The sequence below is a fragment of the Lithobates pipiens genome, unplaced genomic scaffold (assembly GCF_037356315.1).
Source record: "Lithobates pipiens isolate NorthernLeopardFrog02 unplaced genomic scaffold, aLitPip1_a1.2 Scaffold_25, whole genome shotgun sequence".
In the NCBI taxonomy this organism is placed as follows: Eukaryota; Metazoa; Chordata; class Amphibia; order Anura; family Ranidae; genus Lithobates; species Lithobates pipiens.
In genome coordinates this window covers 94,946,863-94,973,183 of record NW_027507787.1, presented here as the reverse complement: position 1 = coordinate 94,973,183, position 26,321 = coordinate 94,946,863, and the positions used below count along the sequence as shown (strand labels likewise).

The following is a 26,321-nucleotide window of genomic DNA, read 5'->3' as shown; positions in this document are numbered from 1 at the left end:
TTACATGTTCAAAAGACTCATTATGCCTCATAGAATATACATTAGGTTGTTTTCTTTCCAAAATGGGGTCACTTTGTGGGTAATTCCATTGTCCTGGTGCTCCAGGGCCTTCAAAAATGTAATAGGTACTCAGGAAATGAAATGTGTAATTTATGCCTTTAGAACGCCTGATGGTGCTATATGGATGTTGGGCCTCTGTATGTTGCTAGGCTGTGGAAAAGTCTGACACATGGGGTATCGTCATACTCAGGACGAGTAGCAGAATGAATTTTGGGGTGTCATTTTGGCTATGTACATGTTATGTGTTAGAAAGATCTTCTAAATTGACAACTTTGTGAAAAAAAAATAGGTTTTCATTTTCGTTCCACGTTTTCCAAAAACTTGTGGAAAGAAATTATATGTTCAAAAGACTCATTATGCCTCACAGAATATACATTGGGTTGTTTTCTTTCCAAAATGGGGTCACTTTGTGGGTAATTCCATTGTCCTGGTGCTCCAGGGCCTTCAAAAATGTAATAGGTTCAACGCCTGATGGTGCTACATGGATGTTGGGCCTCTGTATGTGGCCAGGCTGTGGAAAAGTCTGACACATGGGGTATCTCCATACTCAGGACGAATAGCAGAATGTATTTTGGGGTGTAATTGCAATTATGCCTGCACCATGTGTGAGAAATAACTTGTAAATATGACAATTTCGTGAAAAAAAAAAATATATATATATTTCTTAATTTTCCAAAGCATTGTGGGGAAAAAATTGCAACTTCAAAAAATTCACTACGCCTCTTACCAATTACCGCAGACTGTCTTCTTTCCAAAAAGGGGTCATTTGGGGGATTATTGTACTGTCCTGACATTTTAGGGCCTCAAGAACTGAGATAGGCCATCAGTGCATTAGGATTGATACATTTTCAATTATGCATAGCATGGCTTGTAGGCTTTATAACTTTCACACAAACCAATGATCATACACTTATCAGGATTTTTTTTACCAAAGACATGTAGTAGAATACATTTTGGCCTAAATTTTCGCCAAAATTAGATTTTTTTGGTTTCTTTTAAAAGAGAAAGTAGAAAATTTTCAAAAAATTCGCTCTTTTTTCGCTTATATTACAAAAAATAATAAATGAAGTGGTGAATAAATACCACCAAAAGAAAGCTCTATTTGTGTGAACAAAATGATAAAAAATTCATTTGGTTACAGTGTAGCATGACTGAGTAATTGTCATTCAAAGTAAGAGAGCACTGAAAGCTGAAAATTGGTCTGGGAAGGAAGGGGGTTTAAGTGTCCTGTATTGAGGTGGTTAAGTCAGCGTTGAGGCCGGTAAGGTATTTAAGGTATTACTCTATGAGCTAGGTTTGAAGCTCTTGCACCAGGTTTGCCATACTTTATCAAACTTGTGGCATTTCAGGTTATTGATAGCTAATAGGCGTTCAAACGCGTTAAAGTGCTAATTTTAAAGGCTTATATGCAAGTTATTGTCATAAAAAGTGTTTGGGGACCTGGGTCCTGCCACAGGGGACAGGTATCAATGCAAAAAAAAGTTTTAAAAGCAGCTGTTTTTTCGGGAGCAGTGATTTTAATAATGCTTAAAGTGAAACAATAAAAGTGTAATATTCCTTTAAATTTTGTACCTGGGGGGTGTGTTTAGTATGCCTGTAAAGGGGCACATGTTTCCCGTGTTTAGAACTGTCCCTGCACAAAGTGTCATTTCTGCAGGAAAAAAAGTAATTTAAAAGCAGTCGTGGCTATAATGAATTGTCAGCTCCCTGTAATACAGATAACAGTCATTGAAAGTCATTGATAAGCGTGGGGTTCCCCCAAATTCAATTACCAGGCCCTTCAGGTCTGGTATGGATTGAAGGGGAACTCCACGCCAATTTTTTTTAAATGGCGTGGAGTTTCCCCCCAAAAATCCATACCAGACCCTTTATCCGAGCATGCACCCTGGCAGGCCGCAGGAAAAGGGGGGGCGAGAGAACACCCCCCTCCTGAACCGTACCAGGCCACATGCTCCCTCAACATTGGGAGGATGCTTTGAGGTCCCCCCCAAAGCACCTTGCCCCCATGTTGATGAGGACAAGGGCCTCATCCCCACAACCCTGGCCGGTGGTTGTGGGATTCCCCCAAATTCAATTACCAGGCCATTCAGGTCTGGTATGGATATTAAGGGGAACCCCGCATTAAACTTAAAAAAAAATGACGTGGGGTTCCCCCCAAATATCCATACCAGACCCGATATCTGAGCACGCAACCTGGCAGGCCGCAGGAAAAGAGGGGGGATGAGAGAGCGCCCCCCTCCTGAACCATACCAGGCCACATGCCCTGAACATTGGGAGGATGCTTTGGGGTCCCCCAAAGCACCTTGTCCCCATGATGATGAGGACAAGGGCCTCATCCCCACAACCCTGGCCGGTGGTTGTGGGGGGCTTGCGGGTGGGGGGCTTATCAGAATCTAGAACCCCTCTTTAGCAAGGGGACCCCCAGATCCCGGCCCCCCCTGTTTGAAATGGTAAGGGGGTACAAAAGTACCCCTACCATTTCACAAAGAAAGTGTAAAAATGAAAAAAACACACACACACACACACACCATTGGGAAAAGTCCTTTATTAAAAATAAAAAAAGATTCCAGAGGTGGTAATATACTCTTGCTATCCAGCGATGGATGATCATCTCTCCGCAGTCCAGCGATGGGTGACCTGATACAGCGATGGGTGATCTCTCCCTCCAGCGCAGCTCATCCATCTATCCAGCGATGGATGATCATCTCTCCACGGTTCAGCGATGGGTGACCTGATCCAACGATAGGTGATCTCTCCCTCCAGCGCAGCACATCCATCCTGTCTCCACCGGAGACACTGCGAGAATCCCGGCAGCCTGTCACTTTTTAGCTGAGGAGGGCAGGGCCACCCATCACCTGACCCCACCCCCCTATGACACAAGGGGAAAGCCGGGCTTCCCCAGTGATGTACGAGTGACCCTACCCCCTCTGATTTAATGCAGGTTTCCATTACATCAGAGGGGGCAGGGTCACCCGCACGTCACTGGGGAAGCCTGGCTTTCCCCTTGCGCCGGAGGGGGGCGGGGTCAGGTGATGGGTGGCCACGCCCTCCTCAGCTAAGAAGTTTCAGGCTGCCGGTATTCCGGCAGTGTCTTCGGTGGAGACAGGATGGATGCGCTGAGCTGGAGGGAGACCATGGAGGGATGATCATCGCTGGATAGCAAGAGTGGATTATCACCGCTGGAATCTTTTTTACATTTTTAAAATTTTTAATAAAGGACTTTTCCCAACGGTGTGTGTGTGTGTGTGTGTGTGTGTGTGTGTGTTTTAACATTTTTTTACACTTTCTTTGTGAAATGGTTGGGGTACTTTTGTATCCCCTTAGCATTTCAAATGGGGGGCAAGATCTGGGGGTCCCCTTGTTAAAGGGGGCTTCCAGATTCTGATAAGCCCCCTGCCCGCAGACCCCCACAACCACCGGCCAGGGTTGTGGGGATGAGGCCCTTTACTCCCTGGAGACCCCCAGACCTGGGCCCACCGCCTATTAGAACAGAAGGACGCAGCGTTGGCTAATCTTACCATTTTTTTTGATGCAATGGCTCAAATATACGAAGATCCCCAACTTTCAGCGACTGCAGAAACCGCCTTGCGGACCCTCCAGCAGGGGGGAAGGGCAGTGGAAGATTATCTGGCCGAGTTCAGGCGATGGGGCGCGGATACGAACTGGAATGATGCTGCCCTTCGTCATCAGTTCCGCATGGGACTCTCTGATTCTTTGAAAGATGAGCTTGCTAGAGTCGGTGTTCCACAGACCTTAAACGCACTAATTGACTTGGCTAAACAGATTGATCGTCGTCTGAGAGAGAGGAGAGCCGAGAGGGCCACAGGTTTCTCTCGCCCAACCTGGATGCTTCCAAAGGCCCCAAACCATTTACATCCAGTACCTGCCGCCCGACCCGGGGCCACGTCTGACACACCTGAGCCTATGCAACTTGGGGTCTTGCGACCATCTCTTACCCCCGAAGAACGTCGTCGACGGAATAACAATTTATGTCTCTATTGCGGGGAATCTGGACATTACGTCAGGAACTGTCCTATTAAGCTCCGTAAGTGTCCATCTATGCCTCCTGATCTCCCAGACTCTTTAATAAAGTTTTCGTCTCACCTTATCATTTCTGTCTCCTTCCAGTTCCCAGGAAAGACTTTACAGACACCCGCCATTATTGATTCTGGGGCATGCAGCTGTTTTATGGATTCATCCTTTGCTGCCCAACATCAAATTCCTCTCCTACCTAAGACCAGTGGACTCTCTATCCATTTGGCCGATGGCTCCGCTATTAAATCTGGTCCTGTAACTCAAGAAACTGCACCTCTATTTACTGTTATCTCTGGTTCGCATCGAGAACTTCTCCGGATGGACATTATCACCTCCCCACTTTTTCCTGTAATACTTGGGATGCCCTGGCTGCAGGCCCACAATCCAACCATAAATTGGGCTACAGGAGAAATTACTTTTTCTTCACCCTATTGCCAGAAGTTCTGTGGTTCCTCCGGTTTCCTGAGACCAGCAACCTTATTATCTATTGACTCAGAGATCGATTTACGTCAGGCCATTCCCGAAGTCTACCATGAATTCCTGGACATATTCAGTAAACAAAAGGCAGAGGTGCTCCCGCCCCACCGAGCTTATGACTGCCCCATTGAGTTACTTCCTGGAGCCAAAATTCAGTTTGGAAGGGGTTTTCCCTTAACAGAGGTGGAGCAGGAGAAACTCAAAGAATACCGCAAAGAAAATTTAAAGAAGGGGTTCATTCGCCCGTCTACATCCCCAGCAGGTGCGGGTATTTTTTTTGTTGAGAAGAAGGACCACACTCTCCGACCCTGCGTAGACTACCGTGAATTAAACAACATCACTATAAAGAACCGGTACCCTCTTCCTCTATTTCCAGAGTTATTCCAAAGACTGGGCACTGCTACGGTTTTCACTAAACTCGATCTCCGCGGGGCTTACAACTTGATCCGTATCAAGGCCGGAGATGAGTGGAAGACCGCTTTCCGTACCCGATTCGGACACTTTGAGTATTTGGTGATGCCCTTCGGTTTGTGTAATGCCCCCGCTACCTTCCAATACTTTATCAATGATGTGCTCCGGGACTTTCTGGACTTATTCGCTGTCGTTTACTTAGATGATATTTTAATTTTTTCTTCCTCCCTTGAAGCCCATCACAAGCACGTCAAAAGCGTGTTGGGTCGGCTCCACCAACACGGACTATATGCAAAAACAGACAAGTGTTTGTTTGAACAGGAAAGTATACCATTCTTGGGGCTGATCATTTCTAGTAAGGGTATAAAAATGGACCCCCAGAAGATCGCTGTGATTTTGGACTGGCCAACTCCTGTAGACAGGAAAGGAATCCAACATTTTATTGGATTCGCCAACTTCTATCGCAAATTTATTAAGGGGTTCTCGGCTATTGTCGCACCCATCACACAACTAACCAGACAAGGAACCCATTTTCATTGGACCTCTGAAGCTCAAGAAGCATTCGAGACTCTCAAGGGACTTTTCACCTCCGCTCCTATTTTAAGACATCCAGATTCCTCCCTGCCATTTGTTTTAGAAGTGGATGCATCCGAAATCGCCGTAGGAGCTATATTATCCCAAAGACAAGGAACCAAGGCCCTGCTCCATCCTGTGGCTTTCTTTTCGCGTAAACTATCAGCAGCCGAGAAAAATTACGATGTTGGAGACCGGGAGCTATTGGCAATTAAATCTGCATTAGAGGAATGGCGCTATTTGTTGGAAGGAGCTTCTCATCCAATTTTAATATTTACCGATCACAAAAACCTGGAGTACTTAAGATCTTCAAAAAGACTAAAACCAAGACAAGCCAGGTGGGCACTCTTTTTCTCCTGGTTCTCTTTTCATGTGACGTATCGCCCAGGGTCTAAGAATATAAAACCAGATGCCTTGTCACGGATGTTCCACAAGTCCCAGGAAATTTCTCCTCCAGATACCATTCTCGCTCCTGTGAATTTCCTTCTGCTTCAGGAAGATCTTCTCTCCCGGCTTAGACAAGCCTCCATGGGACGAAGACCTTTTTCAGAACCAGAACTACAAACCAAAGGTGGGTTACTGTGGTATAAAGACAAGATCTAAATCCCCGAAACTCTGCGGGTATCTATCCTTGAGCTGTGTCACGACCACGCACTCGCCGGACATTTTGGTATCACTAGAACTATTGATTTGGTACAGCGTACTTTTTGGTGGCCTCAGTTACGGGAGGATTGCAAGAAATACGTGAACACCTGCACTATGTGCATTAGAAAAAAGAACTGTAAAAAACTAAGGCCTGGGGCCTCCTTAAACCATTGTCTGTTCCGGACAGGCCATGGAAAATGCTGTCTCTAGACTTCATTGTTGAATTGCCTCCGGCAGGCGATCATACCACTATCTTTGTGGTGGTTGATCGTCTGTCAAAGATGGCACATTTTATTCCCATGAAGGGTACCCCCTCAGCCTCTGAAACTGCACAAGTGTTCATCAAGGAAATCATTAGGCTCCATGGGGTACCAGCCAATATAGTGTCGGATCGAGGGGTACAGTTCACCTCTCGATTCTGGAAGTCCCTCTGCAAGGCCTTGAATATTGAACTGTCTTTCTCATCCGCCTATCATAATCAGTCCAATGGGCAGACTGAGAGGACGAACCAAACTCTCGAACAATATTTACGCTGTTTTTCCTCTTTTGCACAAGATGATTGGATCTCCTTGCTTCCAGTAGCTGAGTTTGCGTATAATAATTCTCTCCATTCCGCCACCAAACAGACACCCTTTTTTGCCAATTATGGCTTCCACCCTTCGTTTCTACCCAACTCCCTTCCTGAATGCTCAGTACCAGCAGTCCAGCATAAGATGAACTTTTTCTCAACCAACAACAAACTTCTGCAAGAAACAATGACTAGAACTCAAGAGCACAACAAGGCAACCTTTGACAAGAAGAGACGAGGGGAGTTAGTACTGGTACCTGGTGATTTGGTGTGGCTTTCCACGGTAAACTTGAAAATGGCGTGCCCTTCAAGGAAACTAGGTCCCAAGTTTTTAGGACCTTTCGCAGTCAAAAGGAAGATTAACAAAGTTGCTTTCGAACTAGAACTTCCAGACTCACTAAGGGTCCATCCGGTGTTCCATGTGTCCTTATTGAAACCTTTCACTCCCAATCCATTTCCTAACCGAAAGACCGCTCCTCCTGATCCGATCCTTGTTGATGGTGAAGAAGAATTTGAAATAGAAGCCATCCTAAATTTCAGAAGAAGAGGAAACCAGAACCAGTTTTTAATCAAATGGAAAGGATATGGTCCCGAGGAGAACTCCTGGGAGCCCGAGGACAACATTCATGCAAAAAACTTAATTCAATCTTTTAAAAGGGCCCATCCGGAAAAATTTGCCCGAAGGGGCATCCGGAGGCTGCCCCTTGGGAGCGGGCAATGTCATGAAAATCGCATGAAGAGACTGACCTCCAGGTCTTCTGATTTACGATCGTCGCAGGTACGCACGATTGTACGAACGCGCATGCGTTCGTACGCAGGTGCGCGTGTGCGGGCACGTGCGCGGTCGCGTGCGTGCGTCCGTGTTGGCGCCAAACGGCCTATTTAAACTAGCCTCTGGCTAATGGTCTCTGCTGTCTGCTCTACAGCGTTATACCTGTGAGACCTGATCCGTAGTGTTTGTTCCTGTTTGACCCGGCCTGCCTGTGACCCATCTGCTATCCGCCTGCACCCGACACCGGCTTGTTGTGACGATTCTCCTGCCTGTTCCCTTGTACTTCGTTTCCTGTCTGATATCCGACCCGGCTTGCTTTGACCATCCGTCTGCTAAAGGTGAACCTGCTTATATTGAACTGTGTCATCTGCTGCAAGTAACCTGCTTGTATTGAGTTGTTCACCTGCTGCAAGTGCCTGCTCATATTGAACTGTTTATCTGCTGCAAGTACCTGCTTATATTGCGCTGTTTATCTGCTTCAAGCCACTTGTCATATTGCGCTGTTCATCTGCTTCAAGTCACCTGTCTTATTAAACTGTTCACCTGCTGCAAGTGCCTGCTCATATTGAACTGTTTATCTGCTGCAAGTACTTGTGTATATCGCACTGTTCATCTGCTACAAGTTGCCTACTTTCCTGCACTGCTTATCATCAAGTTACCTACTCCATTGAACTGTGTTATCTGCTATAAACTACCTGCTGATCCATTCACTGTGATTACCTGCTCCACTGAACTCCACCTACCCATCCTACCCATCTGTTGATCCTGCCAGGCACCTGTACCCCTCCTTACTCCTATGTTCCCTGTTACATTGTCAGGAAACCAGTAGTGGGAGTCGTAAGGGAGGCCTCTCTCCGCAATCCGGGCTCGCTACTAGAAGGTACGTGACAGTGTCCATGCACACAGTCTAGTTTTTTGCCGTTTTTATGCAGTTGCGTTTAACCTAGTTTTTCCAGAAACAAAAAAATGGGTTCGACACAAAAATTTCCACGTTTCAGATGCAAAACACGGCTAAACGCGACACCTGCATTTAGACGCATTTAGCCGCGTTTAGCCGCGTTTGCGTTTATAAGCGTTTTTAAAGGAACCCAATTTTTTGGACCTGAAAACTCAGAAATATGATTGAAAGTCAAATTCAAGGACTTTACTGCATATGAGAATGACATTTTGAGGTTCCTATCACTAAGTGACCCCGAGATAGGGGCCCCAAAGTCGGGTCGCAAAATGTCATGCACTTTTCTGCATCAGAGATACATGGCCTCAAAGTCAACTGTGACCATCTGCGGCAATGTAATTTGGTCATTAGGGTTGGGTGTTATGGTAAGTGGTTATCCGTTAGGGTTAGGGTTATTGTTTAGGATTAAGGGTTGGATTAGGGTTAGGGTTGGTTAGGATTAGTGTAAGGGATAGGGTTAGCGTTAGTGTTAGGGGTTAGGATGAATGAATGAATGAAATACTTGTATAGCGCACAATGCGAACTGAATCGCCTCTAGGCGCTGTGGCGAGCTTTGATCATCTGCTAAAAAAGGAAGGTCTTGAGTTTTTTCCTAAAAGCCAGGTGATTTTCTTCCAGGCGGATGTTGATTGGTAGAGCATTCCATAGCCGAGGCCCTTGGACAGCGAATCTCCGATCACCCTTGGATTTATACCGGGCTTTGGGCACGAGGAGGAGGTTTTTGTTGGCTGATCGAAGACTGCGGTTTGGTGTGTAATGATTTATTTTCTCCATTAGGTATTGCGGAGCTTCTCTATGCACGCATTTGTGGGTGAGGCAAAGGGTCTTGAACGTGATCCGATTTTTTACGGTTAGCCAATGTAAGCTCCTCAGTGAAGGAGAAATGGATTCCCAGGGTTTTTTTCCTGTTATCAGCCTTGCCGCCGTGTTTTGGATCAGTTGTAATCGCGCAAGTTGATATTGTGGTAATCCTATGTAAAGCGAGTTTGCGTAGTCCAGTCGTGAATTAATGATTGTTCCAACTACCACTGCTTTGTCATTCTTTGGGATAAAAGGGATGAGTCTGCGAAGCATGCGCAGCAGATGGTGAGATCGACTGACTACAGATCCTATTTGCGCATCCATTGACATTTGTGCGTCCAAAATAACCCCGAGACTCTTCGCTTTGGTCTTTGGGGAGATAGTCTGCCCAAAGACGGTTGGTGGAGACCAGGAGGTTTTGGTTGCGGGCTTATGATTTGGGTGTAAGATAAGAAGCTCTGTCTTTGATTGGTTCAGCTGGAGGGAGTTGGTGGTCATCCAGTCCTCTATTGATTTTAGGCAGTTTTCAAGTTGTTGTTGGTGACCTTTTTTTCCATTGATCCGGAAATAAAGTTGCGTGTCGTCAGCGTAAGAGTGGAAGCAGAGATCTGAGCATCTGATGATTTGAAGGAGTGGGCGAATGTAAATGTTGAAGAGAACGGGTGACAACGGAGAGCCTTGAGGGACTCCGCAGGTGACTGCCTGAGTTTCGGAGAGGAATTTTCCTAGTTTCACTGTCTGTGACCGATTTCCTAGGAAGGACGCGAACCATTGGAGATCTATGTCTTGGACTCCGGCCACTTCTGTGAGGCGGACGAGTAGAGTATTGTGATCTACTGTATCAAACGCTGCACTTAGGTCTAGCAGTACGAGGAGACACGGCTCTCCGTCATCTGCTGCTTCGAGGGCGTCATCCCAAATCTTGAGGAGAGCTGTTTCTGATCCATGACCCGGGCGGAAGCCTGATTGCAGCGGGTCCAGGAGTTTGTGAGTATCCAGGTGAAGTTGTAGCTGATGTACTACAGCTTTCTCTATGATCTTAGAAATGGTGTTGAGGCTTGTAATCGGCCTACGGTTGTTTGGATCCTGAGGGTCCAGGTTTGGTTTCTTGAGTAGAGGTTTGACGATGCCTTGTTTGAGGATGCTGGGAACAATCCCTTCGTGGAATGATCGGTTTATGAGGTGGGTTAGTTAGGATTAGTGGTTAGTGTTAGGGTTATTGTTTAGGTTTAGGGGTAGGGTTAGTGGTTAGGGTTAGGAAGAATGGTTAGGGTTAGGATTCTGGATATTTTAATAAGGCATTAAAAAATATTATACTACCATATACAGCAGCAAAGAATTAAAATATATTAATCAATACATATTTCACGATAAAAATATATTAAAAAATTGGCCAAATAAATTTAAAACAGTTATAAAAAATTTAATTAACATAGATTTGCTTTTAAATAAAACAATTTGAAACTAGAAAAAACGAATAAAAAAAATATATTAAGATAAAAAAAAAACTATTTTAATATTGTTTTATATTAGAAATAATGAAAACATTTTAAAAATTGCCACAAGGAAATTTTAGATATTTGAAAAAATTGGATAATTTGCTATAAATAGACATTATTTTTTTTAAATAAAGGACAGAGAAAAAAATTAATCTGTACATCTATAGATAAATATATTTTATAAATATATACACATACCTGATCGTTACCAACAGACGTTCCTCTGGTGACACACTGTTTCTCATATTGGTGTCCATGAATGTCAGACCAGGTCGTACTTTTTCTAAGAGCAGATCAAATGTGACAATGGACATCCGGCTAAAATTAAAAAACTTGTCGGGGTAGGTACGCAGCTGCACATACATGTTTGTGAAATATCCAACGGACATTCGCTGTCCCATCAACGGATGGGTCCAATATTGACGAGCTCTGACTCTGGACCTCTCACGAAATTTGCGACAACGTTACCGTCTCATCAAGAGCAACATCAGGAGCATTTCTTGACATATATTCAATATGGGATCCATTTCAAAATATATACCACAGAAAGAGAGGCAAATGCAAGTGTACAACTGCTTTCTATGCTGCTGCTGCTCACTCTGATCAAAATAGCAAAAATAGTTAAAAAAACATGCTTTGAGAGCTTGAGGAGGGTCTACATGATGTTATCTTTATAAACGCTTATAAATGCAAACGCGGCTAAACACGGCTAAACGCAGCATGCAAACGCGACAAAACTCTGCTTTTTTTGGATTTCTCGAAATGCAGTTGTCCACTGGTCATCCGTGAATGTTTTCCCTAAATCTGCCTCCCATTTATTAATCGATTTTGTTTTCACAAAGGATTGTTTATCCTGTAGAAGGGAGTAGAAAAGGGAAATGCCTTTCCTGGTGGGGCGTTCACGAGTTAAGAAGTTCCATACACTGGATGGCATTGTTATTGTGGGGGGAGGGTTAAGTTTCAGAAAATGTGCCACTTGGATGCATGTAAATTGGTACTTGTTGGGGAGATCGTATTGAGCCATAATCTGTGTGCTGGAGAGAGCTGTACCATTAGACAATAGGTCTTGGATGGTATGGATACCGTGGTTGACGAACTGCTTTAGGGACAGCATAGGGATTCTATTCTCGAGCAAGCTAAGCGGAAATTTGTATTCCACAGCGTTTTGAGATTTATGGGTATGATGTAGGAAGAACCTCCATGCCTGTAGGGAGGCTATGAGGGTGGGAGCCATGGAATGGAGAGCCCAGGGTTTCCAGACATCACTCACGAGTAGTGCCACTAGATCTGGCATTGGGGCCATATGCCTTTCCAGCTCAACCCAAGGTGGTGAATCTATAGTTTTGAACCAGTGTTGGAGTTGGTCTAGTCTAGATGCCCACAAATAATCATAAACGTCAATTAGTCCCACTCCACCTACTCGGTTATTCGGGATCAGGTTGCTAGGAGAGCAGCGAGCTTTTTTACCATTCCATATGAATTTCCACAGAGTAGTAGACAAGGTCTTAAGGAAATGGGTTGGGATAGGTATAGGTATGGATCTGAACATATACAATATGAGAGGGAGAACTAACATCTTACACGCTGCCAATCTACCCATCCAGGATAGTTCAGTCTTGGCTATGCATTTAAGCGTTTCATCTATCTTTAGAAGCAGTGGCTTAATGTTGACAGAGACTAGGGTTTTCGTGGAATTGGTGATTTTTATACCTAAGTAGGGTATGCTATCCTCTTTCCATACATACGGAAGGGTGGTTTGAAGTTGGAGTTTGATACGTTTGTCAATTCCTAAATCTAGAATCAATGATTTAGCAAAATTAACTTTATAGTACGAAATCTCACCAAAGTTTTTCAAAGTTTCATGGACTAAGGGGAGAGACCTGGATGAGTTTGTCAGCATCAGGACAACGTCATCGGCAAACAAATTGATAACGTGGTTACGAGATCCTAACACGTGTCCGGTAATATCGGCCTGGGATCTAATGGCCTCCGCCAGAGGTTCTATCATAAGGTTAAAAATGGTTGGGGATAGTGGACACCCCTGACGGGTGCCATTAGAAATAGGGAACGGTGTGGAGAGCATACCAGCTGTTAAGACTTGGGCGGATGGATTGGAATATAAAGCAAACATTGCGTTGGAGATGAGACCGTGAAAGCCAAATTTTTGGAGGACTTCTTTCATATAACACCATTCCACCCTATCAAACGCCTTCTCTGCGTCTATGGAGAGCAGCAGAGAAGGCGTTTTAGTTAAATTAGCATAATGAACAATATTAATAATACGTCTTGTAGCATCAGAAGTTTGTCTCCCCCTGATGAAGCCCATCTGGTCGCTCTTAATTAAGGAAGGCATAAACTCCGACAGTCTAAGGGCGATAAGTTTGGCGTAGATCTTTATATCTGTGTTTAGGAGAGAAATAGGTCTAAAATTACTAGGGGTAGTGGGATCTTTGCCAGGTTTGGGTATGGTGGTCACGTAGGCTTTTAACATTTAATTTGGAAAGGATGCTGAGTGTGCTGCTTGTGTGAACATTTTTTGGAGATGCGGGGAGAGAATAGTGGAGAAGGTTTTGAAATATTCATTATTTAGTCCATCAGGAACGGGGAATTTCCCATGGGGAAGTGAAGTGATGACTGATGTTATTTCATGGCTTGTGAACGGTGAATTCAGCAAAAAACTCCGCTTTTTTTGAGCAGAGTTTTCACCTGCGTCTCGTGTGCATGAGGCCTAATTTGTTGTATGCATATGCTGTGTGTGAAAAATAACCTAATAATATGACAATTTTCGAAAAATAAAAATAAAAAAAATCTTCATTTTGCAAAGAATTGTGGGAAAAATTACAACTTAAAAAACTCACAATGCTACTTATTTAATACCTTGGAATGTCTACTTTCTAAAAAGGGGTCATTTGGGGGGTATTTGTATTTTCCTGACTTGTTAGAGCCGGTTCGCACAGGGGGCGACTCAGATCCGACTTCAGGTTGCCCCTAGTCGCCTCAGGTCGGACAACATGTAAAAATCAATGTAAGTGAATGAGAGATGTCTTAATGCACACTACTGAAGTCGCTCCGACTTCAGAAAAGGTTCCTGTACTACTTCAATCCGACTTGTAGGCGACTGGTACCCATTGATTTCAATGGAGGTCGCCTACAAGTCGGATCTCCGTCTATACGGAGGCGACTCTGACAGAATTATCAGCTCTCAAGAGGGAACTCCACACCAAATGTATTTAAAAAATTTGGCGTGGGTTCCCCCTCCGTGAGCATCCAGGCCCTTAGGTCTGGTATGGATTCTAAGGGGAACCCTTACGCTGAAAAAACAGTGTGGGGGTCCCCCCAGATCCATACCAGACCCTTATCCGAGCACGCTACCCGGCTGGCCAGGAAAGGGGGTGGGGACGAGCAAGCGCCCCCCCCTCCTGAGCCGTACCAGGCTGTGTACCCTCAACATGGGGGGTGCCTTGGGGAAGGGGGGGCCGGGCGGCCCCCCCACCCCAAAGCACCTTGCCCCCATGTTGATGAGGACAAGGGCCTTTTCCCGACAACCCTGGCCGTTGGTTGTCGGGGCCTGCGGGCGGGGGGCTTATCGGAATCCGAGAGCCCCCTTTAACAAGGGGGCCCCCAGATACTGGCCCCCCACCCTATGTGAATGAGTATGGGGTACAATGTACCCCTACCCATTCACCTGTGAAAAAAAATTTACAAAAAAAACACAACACACAAGGGTTAAAATAGTTTATTGCACAGCTCTGGGGTTCTTCCGTCTTCAGGGGTCTTCTCTCCGGACTCCTCCGCTATCTTCTGCTAGCTCTTTCACTAGCGGAGGAGCCCGGCTTTCTTCTTCGCCGCTGCCCTCTTCTTCGGGGGTCTTCTCCCCCTCTTCGGTTCTTCTTGCCTGGGCACCGCGCCTTCTTCTAGCTCTTTTACAAGCGGTGACCCGGTCTTCTTGTCGCCGCTGCCACAGCCGCTGTCTTCTGTGCTTCTCTTCTTCTCTTCAGATGTTGCCTTGTCGCTGTCTCCACTCACTATGACAGAACACGTGGCGTGCAGCGACTTATATAGGGACATCACCGGATGATGTCCCCGTCCATTATGATGTTACAGTCCCAGAGGATGCTGGGACTGTGATATCATAATGGGCGGGACATCATCCGGGTAGCGTTCTCAGATAAGGGTCTGGTATGGATCTGGGGGGACCCCCACGCCGTTTTTTCGGCGTAGGGGGTTCCCCTTAGAATCCATAACAGACCTAAGGGCCTGTTATGCTCTCGGAGGGGGAACCTATGCCATTTTTTTTTTTTATTATTTGCCGTGGAGTTCCTCCTTCAGAGCTCATTCTCTGATTGGCCACGGCAAAAGTCGCCTGGCCTGGGGCGACTTAAAGTCATGTTGTAAGTCGTGCCCAAGTCATGTTCAAGTCGTGTCCAAGTTGCCTCCAAAAATCGTGTTGAAACTCGTGTCGCCCCTGTGTGAACCGGCTCTTAGTGTCTCAAGAAATGAGATACACCTGATGTACTGAAGGCCTGATCGGATGTGATCAATTTTCAGTGATTGGCACCATAGTTTGTAGACTCTATAGCTTTCACAAAGACCAAAAAATATACACTGATTTGGGTTGTTTTTACCAAAGATATGTAGCAGTATAAATTTTGGCCAAAATTTATGAAGAAAAATTACTAATTAGCAAAATTTTATGACAGAAACAAAGAAAAATGCATTTTTTTTTCACAAAATTTACGGTTTTTTTATTTATAGAACAACAAATAAAAAACCCACTAGTGATTAAATACCACTAAAAGAAAGCTATATTTATGTGGAAAAAAGGACGTAAGTTTCATATGGGTACAGTGTTCCATGACTGAGTAATTGTCATTCAAACTGTGAGAGCGCTGAAAGCTGAAAATTGGTCTGGTCAGGAAGAGGGTGTAAGTGCACTGTATTGAGGTGGTTAACCACTTGCCTACTGGGCACTTAAACACCCTTCCTGCCCAGACCAATTTTCAGCTTTCGGTGCTCTCACACTTTGAATGACAATTACTCAGTCATGCAACACTATACCCAAATGAATTTTTTGTCCTTTTTTTCCCACAAATAGAGCTTTCTTTTGGTGGTATTTGATCACCTCTGGGGTTTTTATTTTTTGCGCTATAAATGAAAATTTTTGAAAAAAAAAAACCATATTTCTTTGTTTCTGTGACAAAATTATGCAAATTATTAATTTTTCTTCATAAATTTTTGCCACAATTTATACTGCTACATATCTTTGGTAAAAATAACCCAAATTAGTGGATATTATTTGGTCTTTGAGAAAGTTAGAGTCTACAAGCTGTGGTGCAAATCATACAAAATTGATCACATCTGATGTACTGGTGGACTATCTCACCTCTTGCGACCCGAACAAGTCAGGAAAGTACAAATATGCCCCAAATATCACCTTTTTGGAAAGTAGACATTCCAAGGTATTTAGTAAGAGGCATGGTGAGCTTTTTGATGTTGTCATTTTTTCCCACAATTCTTTGCAAAATTAAGATTTTTTTCCACAAAATTGTCATTGTAATAGGTTATTTTTCTCACGTTTAAATAGCCTGTTTGGCGCCAACAGGGGCGCGCGCATGCTCTCGTGCCCGCGCTCCCGCGCATGGGTGCGCGCACACGCTATGGCGCCCGCGGCAGCAAACAAGAAGGCCTGGGGTTCAGATTTCTAGTAGAATCTCCATGACAGCCACGTATAAGTGCCATCTGTCATCAGTGCCACATATTAGTGCCATCTGTCATCAGTGCCACATGTCATCAGTGCCAGGTATAAGTGTCATCAGTGTAACGTATCAGTGCCATCTGTCATCAGTGCCACGTGTCATTGTCCTGGTGCTCCAGGGCCTTCAAAAGTGTAATAGGTAGTCAACAAGTTAGATGTTTAATTTATGCTCCTAGAACATGTGACGGCGCTCCCTGCATGTTGGGCCTCTCTATGTGGCCAGGCTGTGAAAAAGTCCCACACATGTGGTATTGTAATACTCAGGAGGAGTAGTAGAATTTTTTTGGGGGTGTCATTTGTGTTCGAAAGAAAAAGTCCGCCGGAGCCCACACACAGGTGGATTGTCCAGCGGATAGTGTGATCGTGTGTACGCGGCACAAGAAGCAGTAAATGGCCTGAGGACTAAGGCCAGATCGAAGCTGTGGGTGCTAAAGTAAACCTGTCCACATTGAAGAATCCTGTGGTCTGTGTAACCAGGATAAATAGCAGAGGTGGTGCTATAGAGAGCTGGGTGAGCTAGTATTTTCCATTGTGTGTATTTGCTAGAGAAGAACCCCTGTTTGGGAAACCTTTATGTTACAGACTTTTATTTGCCTTTTTAATAAAAATGGGTTACCATGCCCTTAAACATTGTACCTGACTGGCTTGAATCACTGACAAATGCATCTATCACTGAGCTGAACAATCCCCCATATTTAAAAAAAATAATTATATATATATATATTCTGGCATTCCTCTCCTACATGTAAAAATCATAATTAGTTTGCAAGAAAACTGCTTAGAACCCCCAAACATTATAGACAGTTTTTTTTAGCTGAGACCATTGGGAATAAAATTGCAACTTTTTATGTTGCACGGTATTCGCGCAGCAATTTTTTAAAAGCTTTTTTTTTTTAAAACTGTTTCATGAATTGCAGTGTTTGCATCTGCCGAGGCCGAATGCGACGTCATAATGTCGCGCCGATTCATTCTCCAGCTCGCCAGTAAAAGCACTGGTGGGAGGGGGGAACATCCCCTCCAGCCAGCCTGGTATGCTGGGTATGTAAGGAGCATCAGACAGTGAGAGAGAGCAGGGAATGATGTCGCACTTTGAGGTCATTAAGCCTCTTTGTCAAGGCTGCCCTTAATTTCTGGACACTGAACTGAACTTAAATAGCAAGCGGGACTACAAGGCTCAGCATGAGCCAGAATGAAACTGGCACTATAAGTCTACCAATCAAATTAAACTAAAGCCTCCAATGATTTCCTGTACACAAGAAATACAATAAATATAAAACATATGAAAGAATATAAAACCATGTAAGAATTATAAAAGAGATGGGATTTTCATATAAAAAAAAACACTGTAAAACAATTAAACATTTATAATGGATAATATTGCAAGATAAATGATAGATCGCTAAATGGCCACTAGAGGGAGTGATAACTATACTCTGACATTATTCACCTCTGTAGACTCATTGAGGAATTTAGAGTGAATATACATTTCCAGTGAACACAATTTTTTTTAAGTGTTCAGTAGGAGACAATTTGTTTGGAATGGACTGAATAATCCAAATTCTTAACACATCTGAAGATTTTCCATGGAGTTCTGCAAAATGTCAACAGATGCTATGTTTAGTAATCCCATCCCCTACAAACATGCAAAGCTCTCGAAATCTTGTACGGAGAGTTGAGATGGTTCTTCCTAGATATAACAGTCCACATGGACATGTAAAACAATAGATGACAACATGGGAAGAGCAAGTACAGAAAATCCTCCAAGGGCTTAAGAGTTTGGATTATTAAGTCCATTGGATACCTAATAACAAGATACCTTCAGTCTCTTAATTTGAATGGTGCCCAGGGTCATTTAATCTGGGGGAGTGAAGGCAGGCTAAGAGTGCAGGGCAAAAAAGCCAGGTCCCTGAGAGGGCATCACCATGGCTCCTTGTACTCTCACTGTATTGATGCAGAGAGTAGTGGTGATGCCATCAAACAAGTGCCACTATCTGCATCATCTAGGACTTACCTCCAGCAGGAGACCAGAGAGGAAAAGGACCCAGCATGTCATGTGGCTAGCCAAAATACATCATAAAAGGTAAGTATAAAATAAATAAGCATAATATGCTGCTGGGATGGGAGGGGGGCTAAAAAAGGGAAGGGGAAGCACTGAACTCAGAGTTGGGCTTTATCATCTTTATGGCCTATACAACAACTTTTGCTAATTTATAAATCTCAAAACATTGTAGTATTTATATTGAACAGGTGACTAATCTGTTTTGATCTGTTTTGCAGTATATTTTCTCTGGGTCCCTATGTATTGCAGCAGAAAATAGTGAATCGCGCTGTCTGGTAAGCCATCCTATTGTAATTTAAAGTTAACCTATCCTTAGCCCATTCACTTTAATCCTCCCCACCAGCATAATCCCCTTTCCTTTGCTCTCCATCACACTTTGTTCAGATGTTGGGAGAAGGATATATCACAATGCAAGCTCTAAGTTGATGGCACTGTAGCTAACACAGGGCTATGGATTCATTGGCTTTGTCACAAGGAATTATTATAATATTTTTATACAGGCTTTATTTTGCTCAGTTTTTACAGCACTATAAATTATGGTGAACCGTTGGTGATAGTACAGTTGCTACTTACAAATAAATACAAATTTAATACAAGAGGGTTAAGAGGGAGAGCTTACAATCTAATAATGGGTCACATGCTCCGCCAGTACAACTCATATAAAAGAATGTTTAATTTGCAGTAAAAGTACATTTATTTACTAATATTTTAAACTAAACATTTTTTAATTAAATCATTTTTTTTAACTCAACATTGACAAATTTGAAAAAAGTTATAATATTTTATGTCTTTTTGAATACATAGAAATGAAATAAAACAAAACTGTCAAAATAAAGTCTAATGTGTCCCAAAAACGATGATGTAGTGACAAAGTTATTGCCAAATAAACAGGCCTACAATGGAAGTATAAACCTTGCTCTGCTCCAGAGGTATAAAAGTAACAGAGCAGAAGTGGTTAAACAACCAGATTATAATCAATGTATAACCAGTTGGATAGGTTCTTGCCTTACATATCTGTTCATCTAAAGATGGTCACACATGTTACATTGTGATTTCACAGCCAGCTTCAAATTTATAGTTATTGATGGGATAGACGAGACTGTGGCTCTGGGCCAGATGCAGTTCTTTGCTTTCCTTTATCTGGCTCTTGAGGCACTATTCCATCCACTGACACCAACATAAGGGCATAATTCCTTACATTGGCACCAACGATGGAGTACAAATCCTTCCACTGACACCAAAAATGGGACACTATTCCTCCCACTGACACTAACAAAAGGGCACAATTCCTTCCACTGACACCAAGGATGGGGCACAATTCCTTCCACTGACACCAAGGATAGGGAAAAATTCCTTCCACTGACACCAAGGATAAGGCACAATTCCTTCCACTCACACCAAGGATGGAGCACAATTCCTTCCACTCACACCAATGATGGGGCACAATTCCTTCCACTCACACCAATGATGGGGCACAATTCCTTCCACTCACACCAAGGATGGGGCACAATTCTTTCCACTAACACCAAGGATGGGGCACTAGTCCTCCCATAAAACTAAAGATAGGGCATTGTTTATACCTGTTGGATACCAGGACATAGTTACATAGTATTGAGTAGAGCTCTTCTACTCCCACTGGCCCCCCCTAGTTTGTGTAAACTGGCCTTTTGTTTAGAAAGCTTGGTGATCCTTACGATAGACTATCAAAAATGAGATACCACAAGGATTACAGAACATTTGTAAATCTAAATTTGTTGGATGGTCTATCCCATGAATAACTATATGCAGTTGGATAAGGTTAGAGGATTGCCCTGTGATTAGGAAGTGAGCATAGTAAAATTTAGGAGAAAGCGGGAAACTGCCGCAGAGACCACCATTATCATACACACGACCAGCACCTGAAGAGATGGATATCTCCATTGTGGCAACAGCTGCTGCCGTCACCGAGATATCCCTCTTCAAAAATTGGACGTACATCGGCGTGCGCTGGTCGTAAAGTGGTTAACTGAAGTGGCACCACATCCATAGACATATGTAAAGAATGAAAAATACAAAATATGACTTTAAAGCAGAGTTCCACCCAGAAATCGAACTTCCACAGATCGGATCCCCCCCCCCCCACCCCAGTGCCACATTTGGGGGAAGCGGATACCTGTCAAATCCAGGTTCCACTTCCAGGGAAAAATCACTGCAATCGTGTGCGACAAACTACGCAATGTCTGGCTCCTCCTCCTTACCCCTCACTGCCTTCTGGGAGACACACATGTCCCAAAAGACAGCAGGGACCCTCAGAAAGTGCAGCGCCGACATCGCGAGCTCCCTGCACAGGTAAGTGTCCTTATATTAAAAGTCAGCAGCTACAGTATTTGTAGCTGCTGACTTTCAATTTTAATTTTTTTCCCAGGCGGAACTTTACTTTAAGGTGCTGCGCAACTCCAAAAAATGAATACTCAACTGATTAAAATCTATAATAATTCTTACACGATTTCTTGAAAAATTATTAGAGTGCCTATTAATAATAGAGATTGTACCAAATGTTAGGTGTTGGTATCCTCATCCTTATATTGCAAAATTGAGAGAAGGGGGAAGGCATTAGCACGGGGAACTCCCAGTGACTTAACGTGCCATGCCAATGAATTTGAGGACTATCTCGATACCACAATTAAATCCAAGGTAAATAATAATAATTTTTATTTAATACATAGAATAAAGAAACAAATAAAGGTATAAACATTAAAATTGATTACAGAGTCAATGCATACTTCATAATGGTATACAACCAAGTAGTGTAAATATATCCAGCCCTCTATTGTATAGAAGAAGCAGGTATTCCAGGAATTGGTGCACAAACTGATAGCAGTTCTTATTCTCAACTAGTTTCGCGACCAACAGTCGCTTCTTCAGGAGATGTTAGGGCATATCTGAGGTTTAAATAGATAATGGATTTTGATCAGAAGTAGGCAAAGATTATGTACATAATGCAATATGAATACAGTATAAGTTCATTCATTAAATACAGGGAGTATTATTTACAATAAATACAAGGAGACAAGGCTTACCATCCAAATCCACTGAGGCACACACGGCATGGGTGGCGCCCTGTTAGTAACAGGGCTGACCACCCTGGGGGCGGACACGGGAGGCTCAATTTGTAAATCAGAGCGGGCTTTAACAAAATTATAAAAATAATAATGGTAGGAGGTGTAATAAAAAAAAAAGGTAATATTATATATAATGGTGGTCAACCCTATGTGTGTGCGTACGCACACACAAGCACGTGTGTGCTTTTATATGCACCCACGTGCATTAGTTCACACATGGTCATACCCAGCTAGAGCACCGCAGAGTAATAAAAAAAAAAAACAACACCTACCCGGCTGTAATGTATAATAAAAATAGGATTTGCAGCATCCAGAGAGAGACGTTTTAATGTTCCCCACAGTATAGGCACTAGTGCTTAAGCGGCATGTCCCTGTAGATATTCCGGGACCAAAATTCCTGTGATAAGAGATATAGTGCTCTAAGTGCTTGAGCTAAATATAAAAAAAGAATTTAAAGGGAGGTCCGTTGTAGAGGACTCCTTATTACCTGTGAATGTGGGGAGCGTCGCTGGGTACTCTCGTGGAGCTTCCGCTCTGAACGGGCTGTCACAAGTGACGCCCTTTTGAGCCTCCAACCCGGCGCATCACACACCTGGCGATGGCGCCGAGTGATGACGTCACCGGGTCCGCAGCTCCTAATGCGCATGTGTCATGTAATGACTGCACATCAGCCTCTGACTCCCTTGGAACAGTCCGTGGCTACAGAGGCACAGGTGGATCCCTCCCCCAAACCACAAGGGGGAGGTGGGGAGGAACTCCACTCTGATGGAGTGGCACATGTCCGCCCTCGGGAGTTAACCTCCCAATGCCGATCAGTCCCGGGGGATAATGTAATGCAAGCCCTGTCTCCATAATAGAGTAACAATGAGTGTTTTAATCCATACCAAAAAATTACAAACCAGTCATACACTTTATGAATCATTATACATTGGTAATCTCACCGATAATATTATCCAAGTAGTCTAGAAACGATAAAACAGAGTTGTTATATGAAATAAACCATTTATGACAGCAATAAATGCAAACACCTTTTTAACTTGAAGCTAAACAACCCCAATATCCAGTTAATGTAATCTACGGAGTCTGGAAAAAAAAGGGGGGGGAGGGGCAATAAAGATTGGACCAGTATGGGGACTCTTATTTGAGAAAATGTTTATAGGTCTGTGCCTCATTAAGGCCGGGTGGCACCAAGGCGTTCAACCGCTCAATCCAGAGGGTTTCGCGCCTCAGTATTTTACGGTCTCAGTCCCTGCCCCGTGGGTCCTCTTGGACCACCTCCAGGACAAAGAATTATACAAATTCTGGTTGATATCGGTGGTGGATGCCTATATGCCGTCCCACCGAAGTTAACTTACCACCTGATGAATAATATAAGTGATCGCCTATTCGTTGGCGTAGTTCTCTGATGGTCTTTCCCACATAGAAGGCCCTGCCTTATTACACCACCTACCATTATTATTTTTATAATTTTGTTACAGCCCACTCTGATTTACAAATTGAGCCTCCCGTGTCCGCCCCCAGGGTGGTCAGCCCTGTTACTAACAGGGCGCCACCCATGCCATGTGTGCCTCGGTGGATTTGGATGGTAAGCCTTGTCTCCTTGTATTTATTTTAAATAATACTCCCTGTATTTAATGAATGAACTTATACTGTATTCATATTGCATTATGTACATAATATTTGCCTACTAATCAAAAGCCATTATCTATTTAAACCTCAGATACACCCTAACATCTCCTGAAGAAGCGACTGTTGGTCACGAAACTAGTTGAGAATAAGAACTGCTATCAGTTTGGGCACCAATTCCTGGACTACCGGCTTCTCCTATACAATAGAGGGCTGGATATATTTACACTACTTGGTTGTATACCATTATGAAGTATGCATTGGCTCTGTAATCAATTTTAATGTTTATAACTTTATTTGTTTCTTTTTTCTATGTATTAAATAAAATTATTATTATTTACCTTGGATTTAATTGTGGTATCGAGATAGTCCTCAAATTTATTGGCATGGCATGTTAAGTCACTGGGAGTTCCCCATGCTAATGCCTTCCCCCTTCTCTCAATGTCAAATTGCATATAAGAAGCTCCTTAAGATAGTGCTCATTTTGCTAGACCATAACTCTTGAATATTCATACATATATACATAGATTAGTTATCAATATATAACAAATGTGTACAGCCAAACTGCAGAAGAATAAGTGCCGCTCTTTCTGTGTTTCCCTGTTTACTGACTTCCTCAGGAGACCACACATTATAATCAAAAACGTATTTATATAGTGCTGTGTCCCGATGGGAAAGTAACCCAAGTAGCCTCTGAGAGAAAAATACACATTGGAGTTTCAGCGGCAGATAGGAGCTCCAAAAAAGTGATACAGGACACTGATTTGACGAATAGGAAATATTCAAAAGAATGCTCCAAACTGTTTGACCCTCTTCCTGTAAGACCCAGAAACTGGGCAACATTAAGTATGCTTAAAAAGGCAGGAAATATGTCCCGGTCCCTCAGTGCACCTCCATAGCCCTTTCTCAGAGCTGCATATTTGTGGTGTCCTGAGGAAGCCAGTAAACAGTGAAACATGCAGAGACCGTTGCTTATGCTTCTGCAGGTTGGCCTAACACAATTGTTGTATATTGAGAACTATTCTATGTGTATATGCACGAATATATAGTCAAGAGTTATGGCCTAGCAGAATGAGCGCTATCTAATATGCAATTTAACAGTTTTTATGGCTGTGGAAGTTTTTAAGGAATCATGTTGTGAATAAAAACCGTTTTGAATTTTAATCAGTCGAGTATTCATTGTTCTGAAGTTATGTGTGGCACCTTAAAGTCTTTTTTGTATTTATGTTTCATCATTTGAGATCTTACTAACAAATCCTTACAGTTTTTTAAACTAATTGTTGATAGATTTGCCACCTTTAGAGTTACCAGCAACTATGTAGTGTGAGAGGACCTGCATGATCAAATACTAATGCTTACTCCTACTTAAGGCAATACTTCCCTCTCCCCCAGCAAAGTGGTGTTTCCAATCTTCCATGGCCGAGGCTGACATCTTTCCATAGTCTTCCTCCGGGTTGGGCATCTTCAGCCATCTTGTGTGGCCAGCCTGGAATTATATAATCCAGTGCATGTAGATGGAAGTTTATTCATCCCAACACTGAAATAAGGCAAGAAGTTGTGCATGTGCAAGCTTTGAAACAATAAGATAAGGCTTTGAATGCAGAATATACATAGTCTGTAGAATTAACTAAACGTACATCAATATAATGCTGCAGGAAGCAGTCAGAGATTGATAGCAGCGCAACCATTGGCTCCCACTGCTGTCAATCAAATCCAATAATGCCGGAGGGCGGGGCGGAGTCCTGCTTTCTGTGTGAATAGATGCAGAAGCAGGACACGGGAGCGCGCCTGCACGGGTGTCCACGAAGGAGAGCGCTTCTCCGATGGGGCACTCAAGAAGAAGAGGAGCCAGGAGCGCCGCTGAGGGACTCCAGAGGAGGAGGATCAGGCCACTCTGTGTAAAACCAACTGCACAGCGCAGATAAGTATGACACGTTTTGTGTGTGTGTGTGTTTTTTTTTTTTTAACTGAATCTTTACAACCGCTCTAAGATTTAAACCCGGTTGTGTTTTAATAAATATTTCAACCTTATCCTGCTTAGCAATGCAATTTGAAATGAAAGATGCAAGCTGTTATTGAATAATATGCAATTGCTCATGTCACCCAATCATATTTCATCTGTATCACTACAGCTACTATGCATTCCATCCCTTTGTACATCTAGCTTTCTGTTTTCAAAAATGCCCTTTTCAAAATGATAATTCCTGTGATGTATGAATGGGTTTGGCACAGGTTGGAACTAGCTTGGCCCTGAACATTATCAGTGCAGTGATATCTGCCGTGGAGATTGTGATTCTTTTAGTGGATGTGGTCATGAATGGATATTACACCTGCTATGACACCTGTGCTACAATATGGGTGAGTACAATAACCAATTAGTATTAAGTGGACATACTCTTTATGGCATTGCAGTTTGAAAACACAAAACATCACTTTGTGCTAAACAATTGATTGAGCTGCATGCTGTAATAAAAGATAATTACTAACCTTCTCCACAAGTGTTGAGTCAAAACTTTGTTTCTGTGTTGCTAGCGCTAAAGGAAATAAAAATAATGACATTTCTAAAAATCTGAATATCCTCTTTTGTTGTTAGTTTCAGGCTGTAAGGTTCTCATGAAGTTGACCTTAGAATATTTGGAAGAACTGGTGTTTAACACCAAATGTACAGAGACTAATGGTGATTGTATTTTCTTGTTTAAGGTGGAACGCTACAGTTTGATAGCAATTAATGTTTTTTAACAAAAGACCATACATTCCACATTAATAATTATGCTACCAAAATCAGTTTGTGTTTCAAACTGCCTCCAGCATTGCTCCTAATTTTTGCTGGAGGCCGCCATTTTGTTAAAGCCCAGAGCAGTCACTTCCTTTTTGGAGATTCTCCCCCTCTTCTTAAACTCAATGTCCCTTTCTTTAATTAAAATTTTTACATCTTCAGCCTTGATTGTATGTCTTGGCTCAGATAGAGGGGAAGACTGACAGAA

General features: G+C 43.2%; 1 protein-coding gene across 1 annotated transcript in view; it reads left to right on the top strand.

The window, feature by feature from the left end:
* The window catches only part of LOC143930420 (membrane-spanning 4-domains subfamily A member 4D-like), a 128,770-nt gene that overhangs the window by 59,729 nt on the left and 42,720 nt on the right, over positions 1-26,321 (top strand). The window contains exons 4-5 of the mRNA XM_077454726.1: positions 18,829-18,885; positions 25,570-25,695. Coding sequence (XP_077310852.1) covers positions 18,829-18,885; positions 25,570-25,695 — 183 coding nt within the window. The remainder of the gene's footprint in view (positions 1-18,828; positions 18,886-25,569; positions 25,696-26,321) is intronic.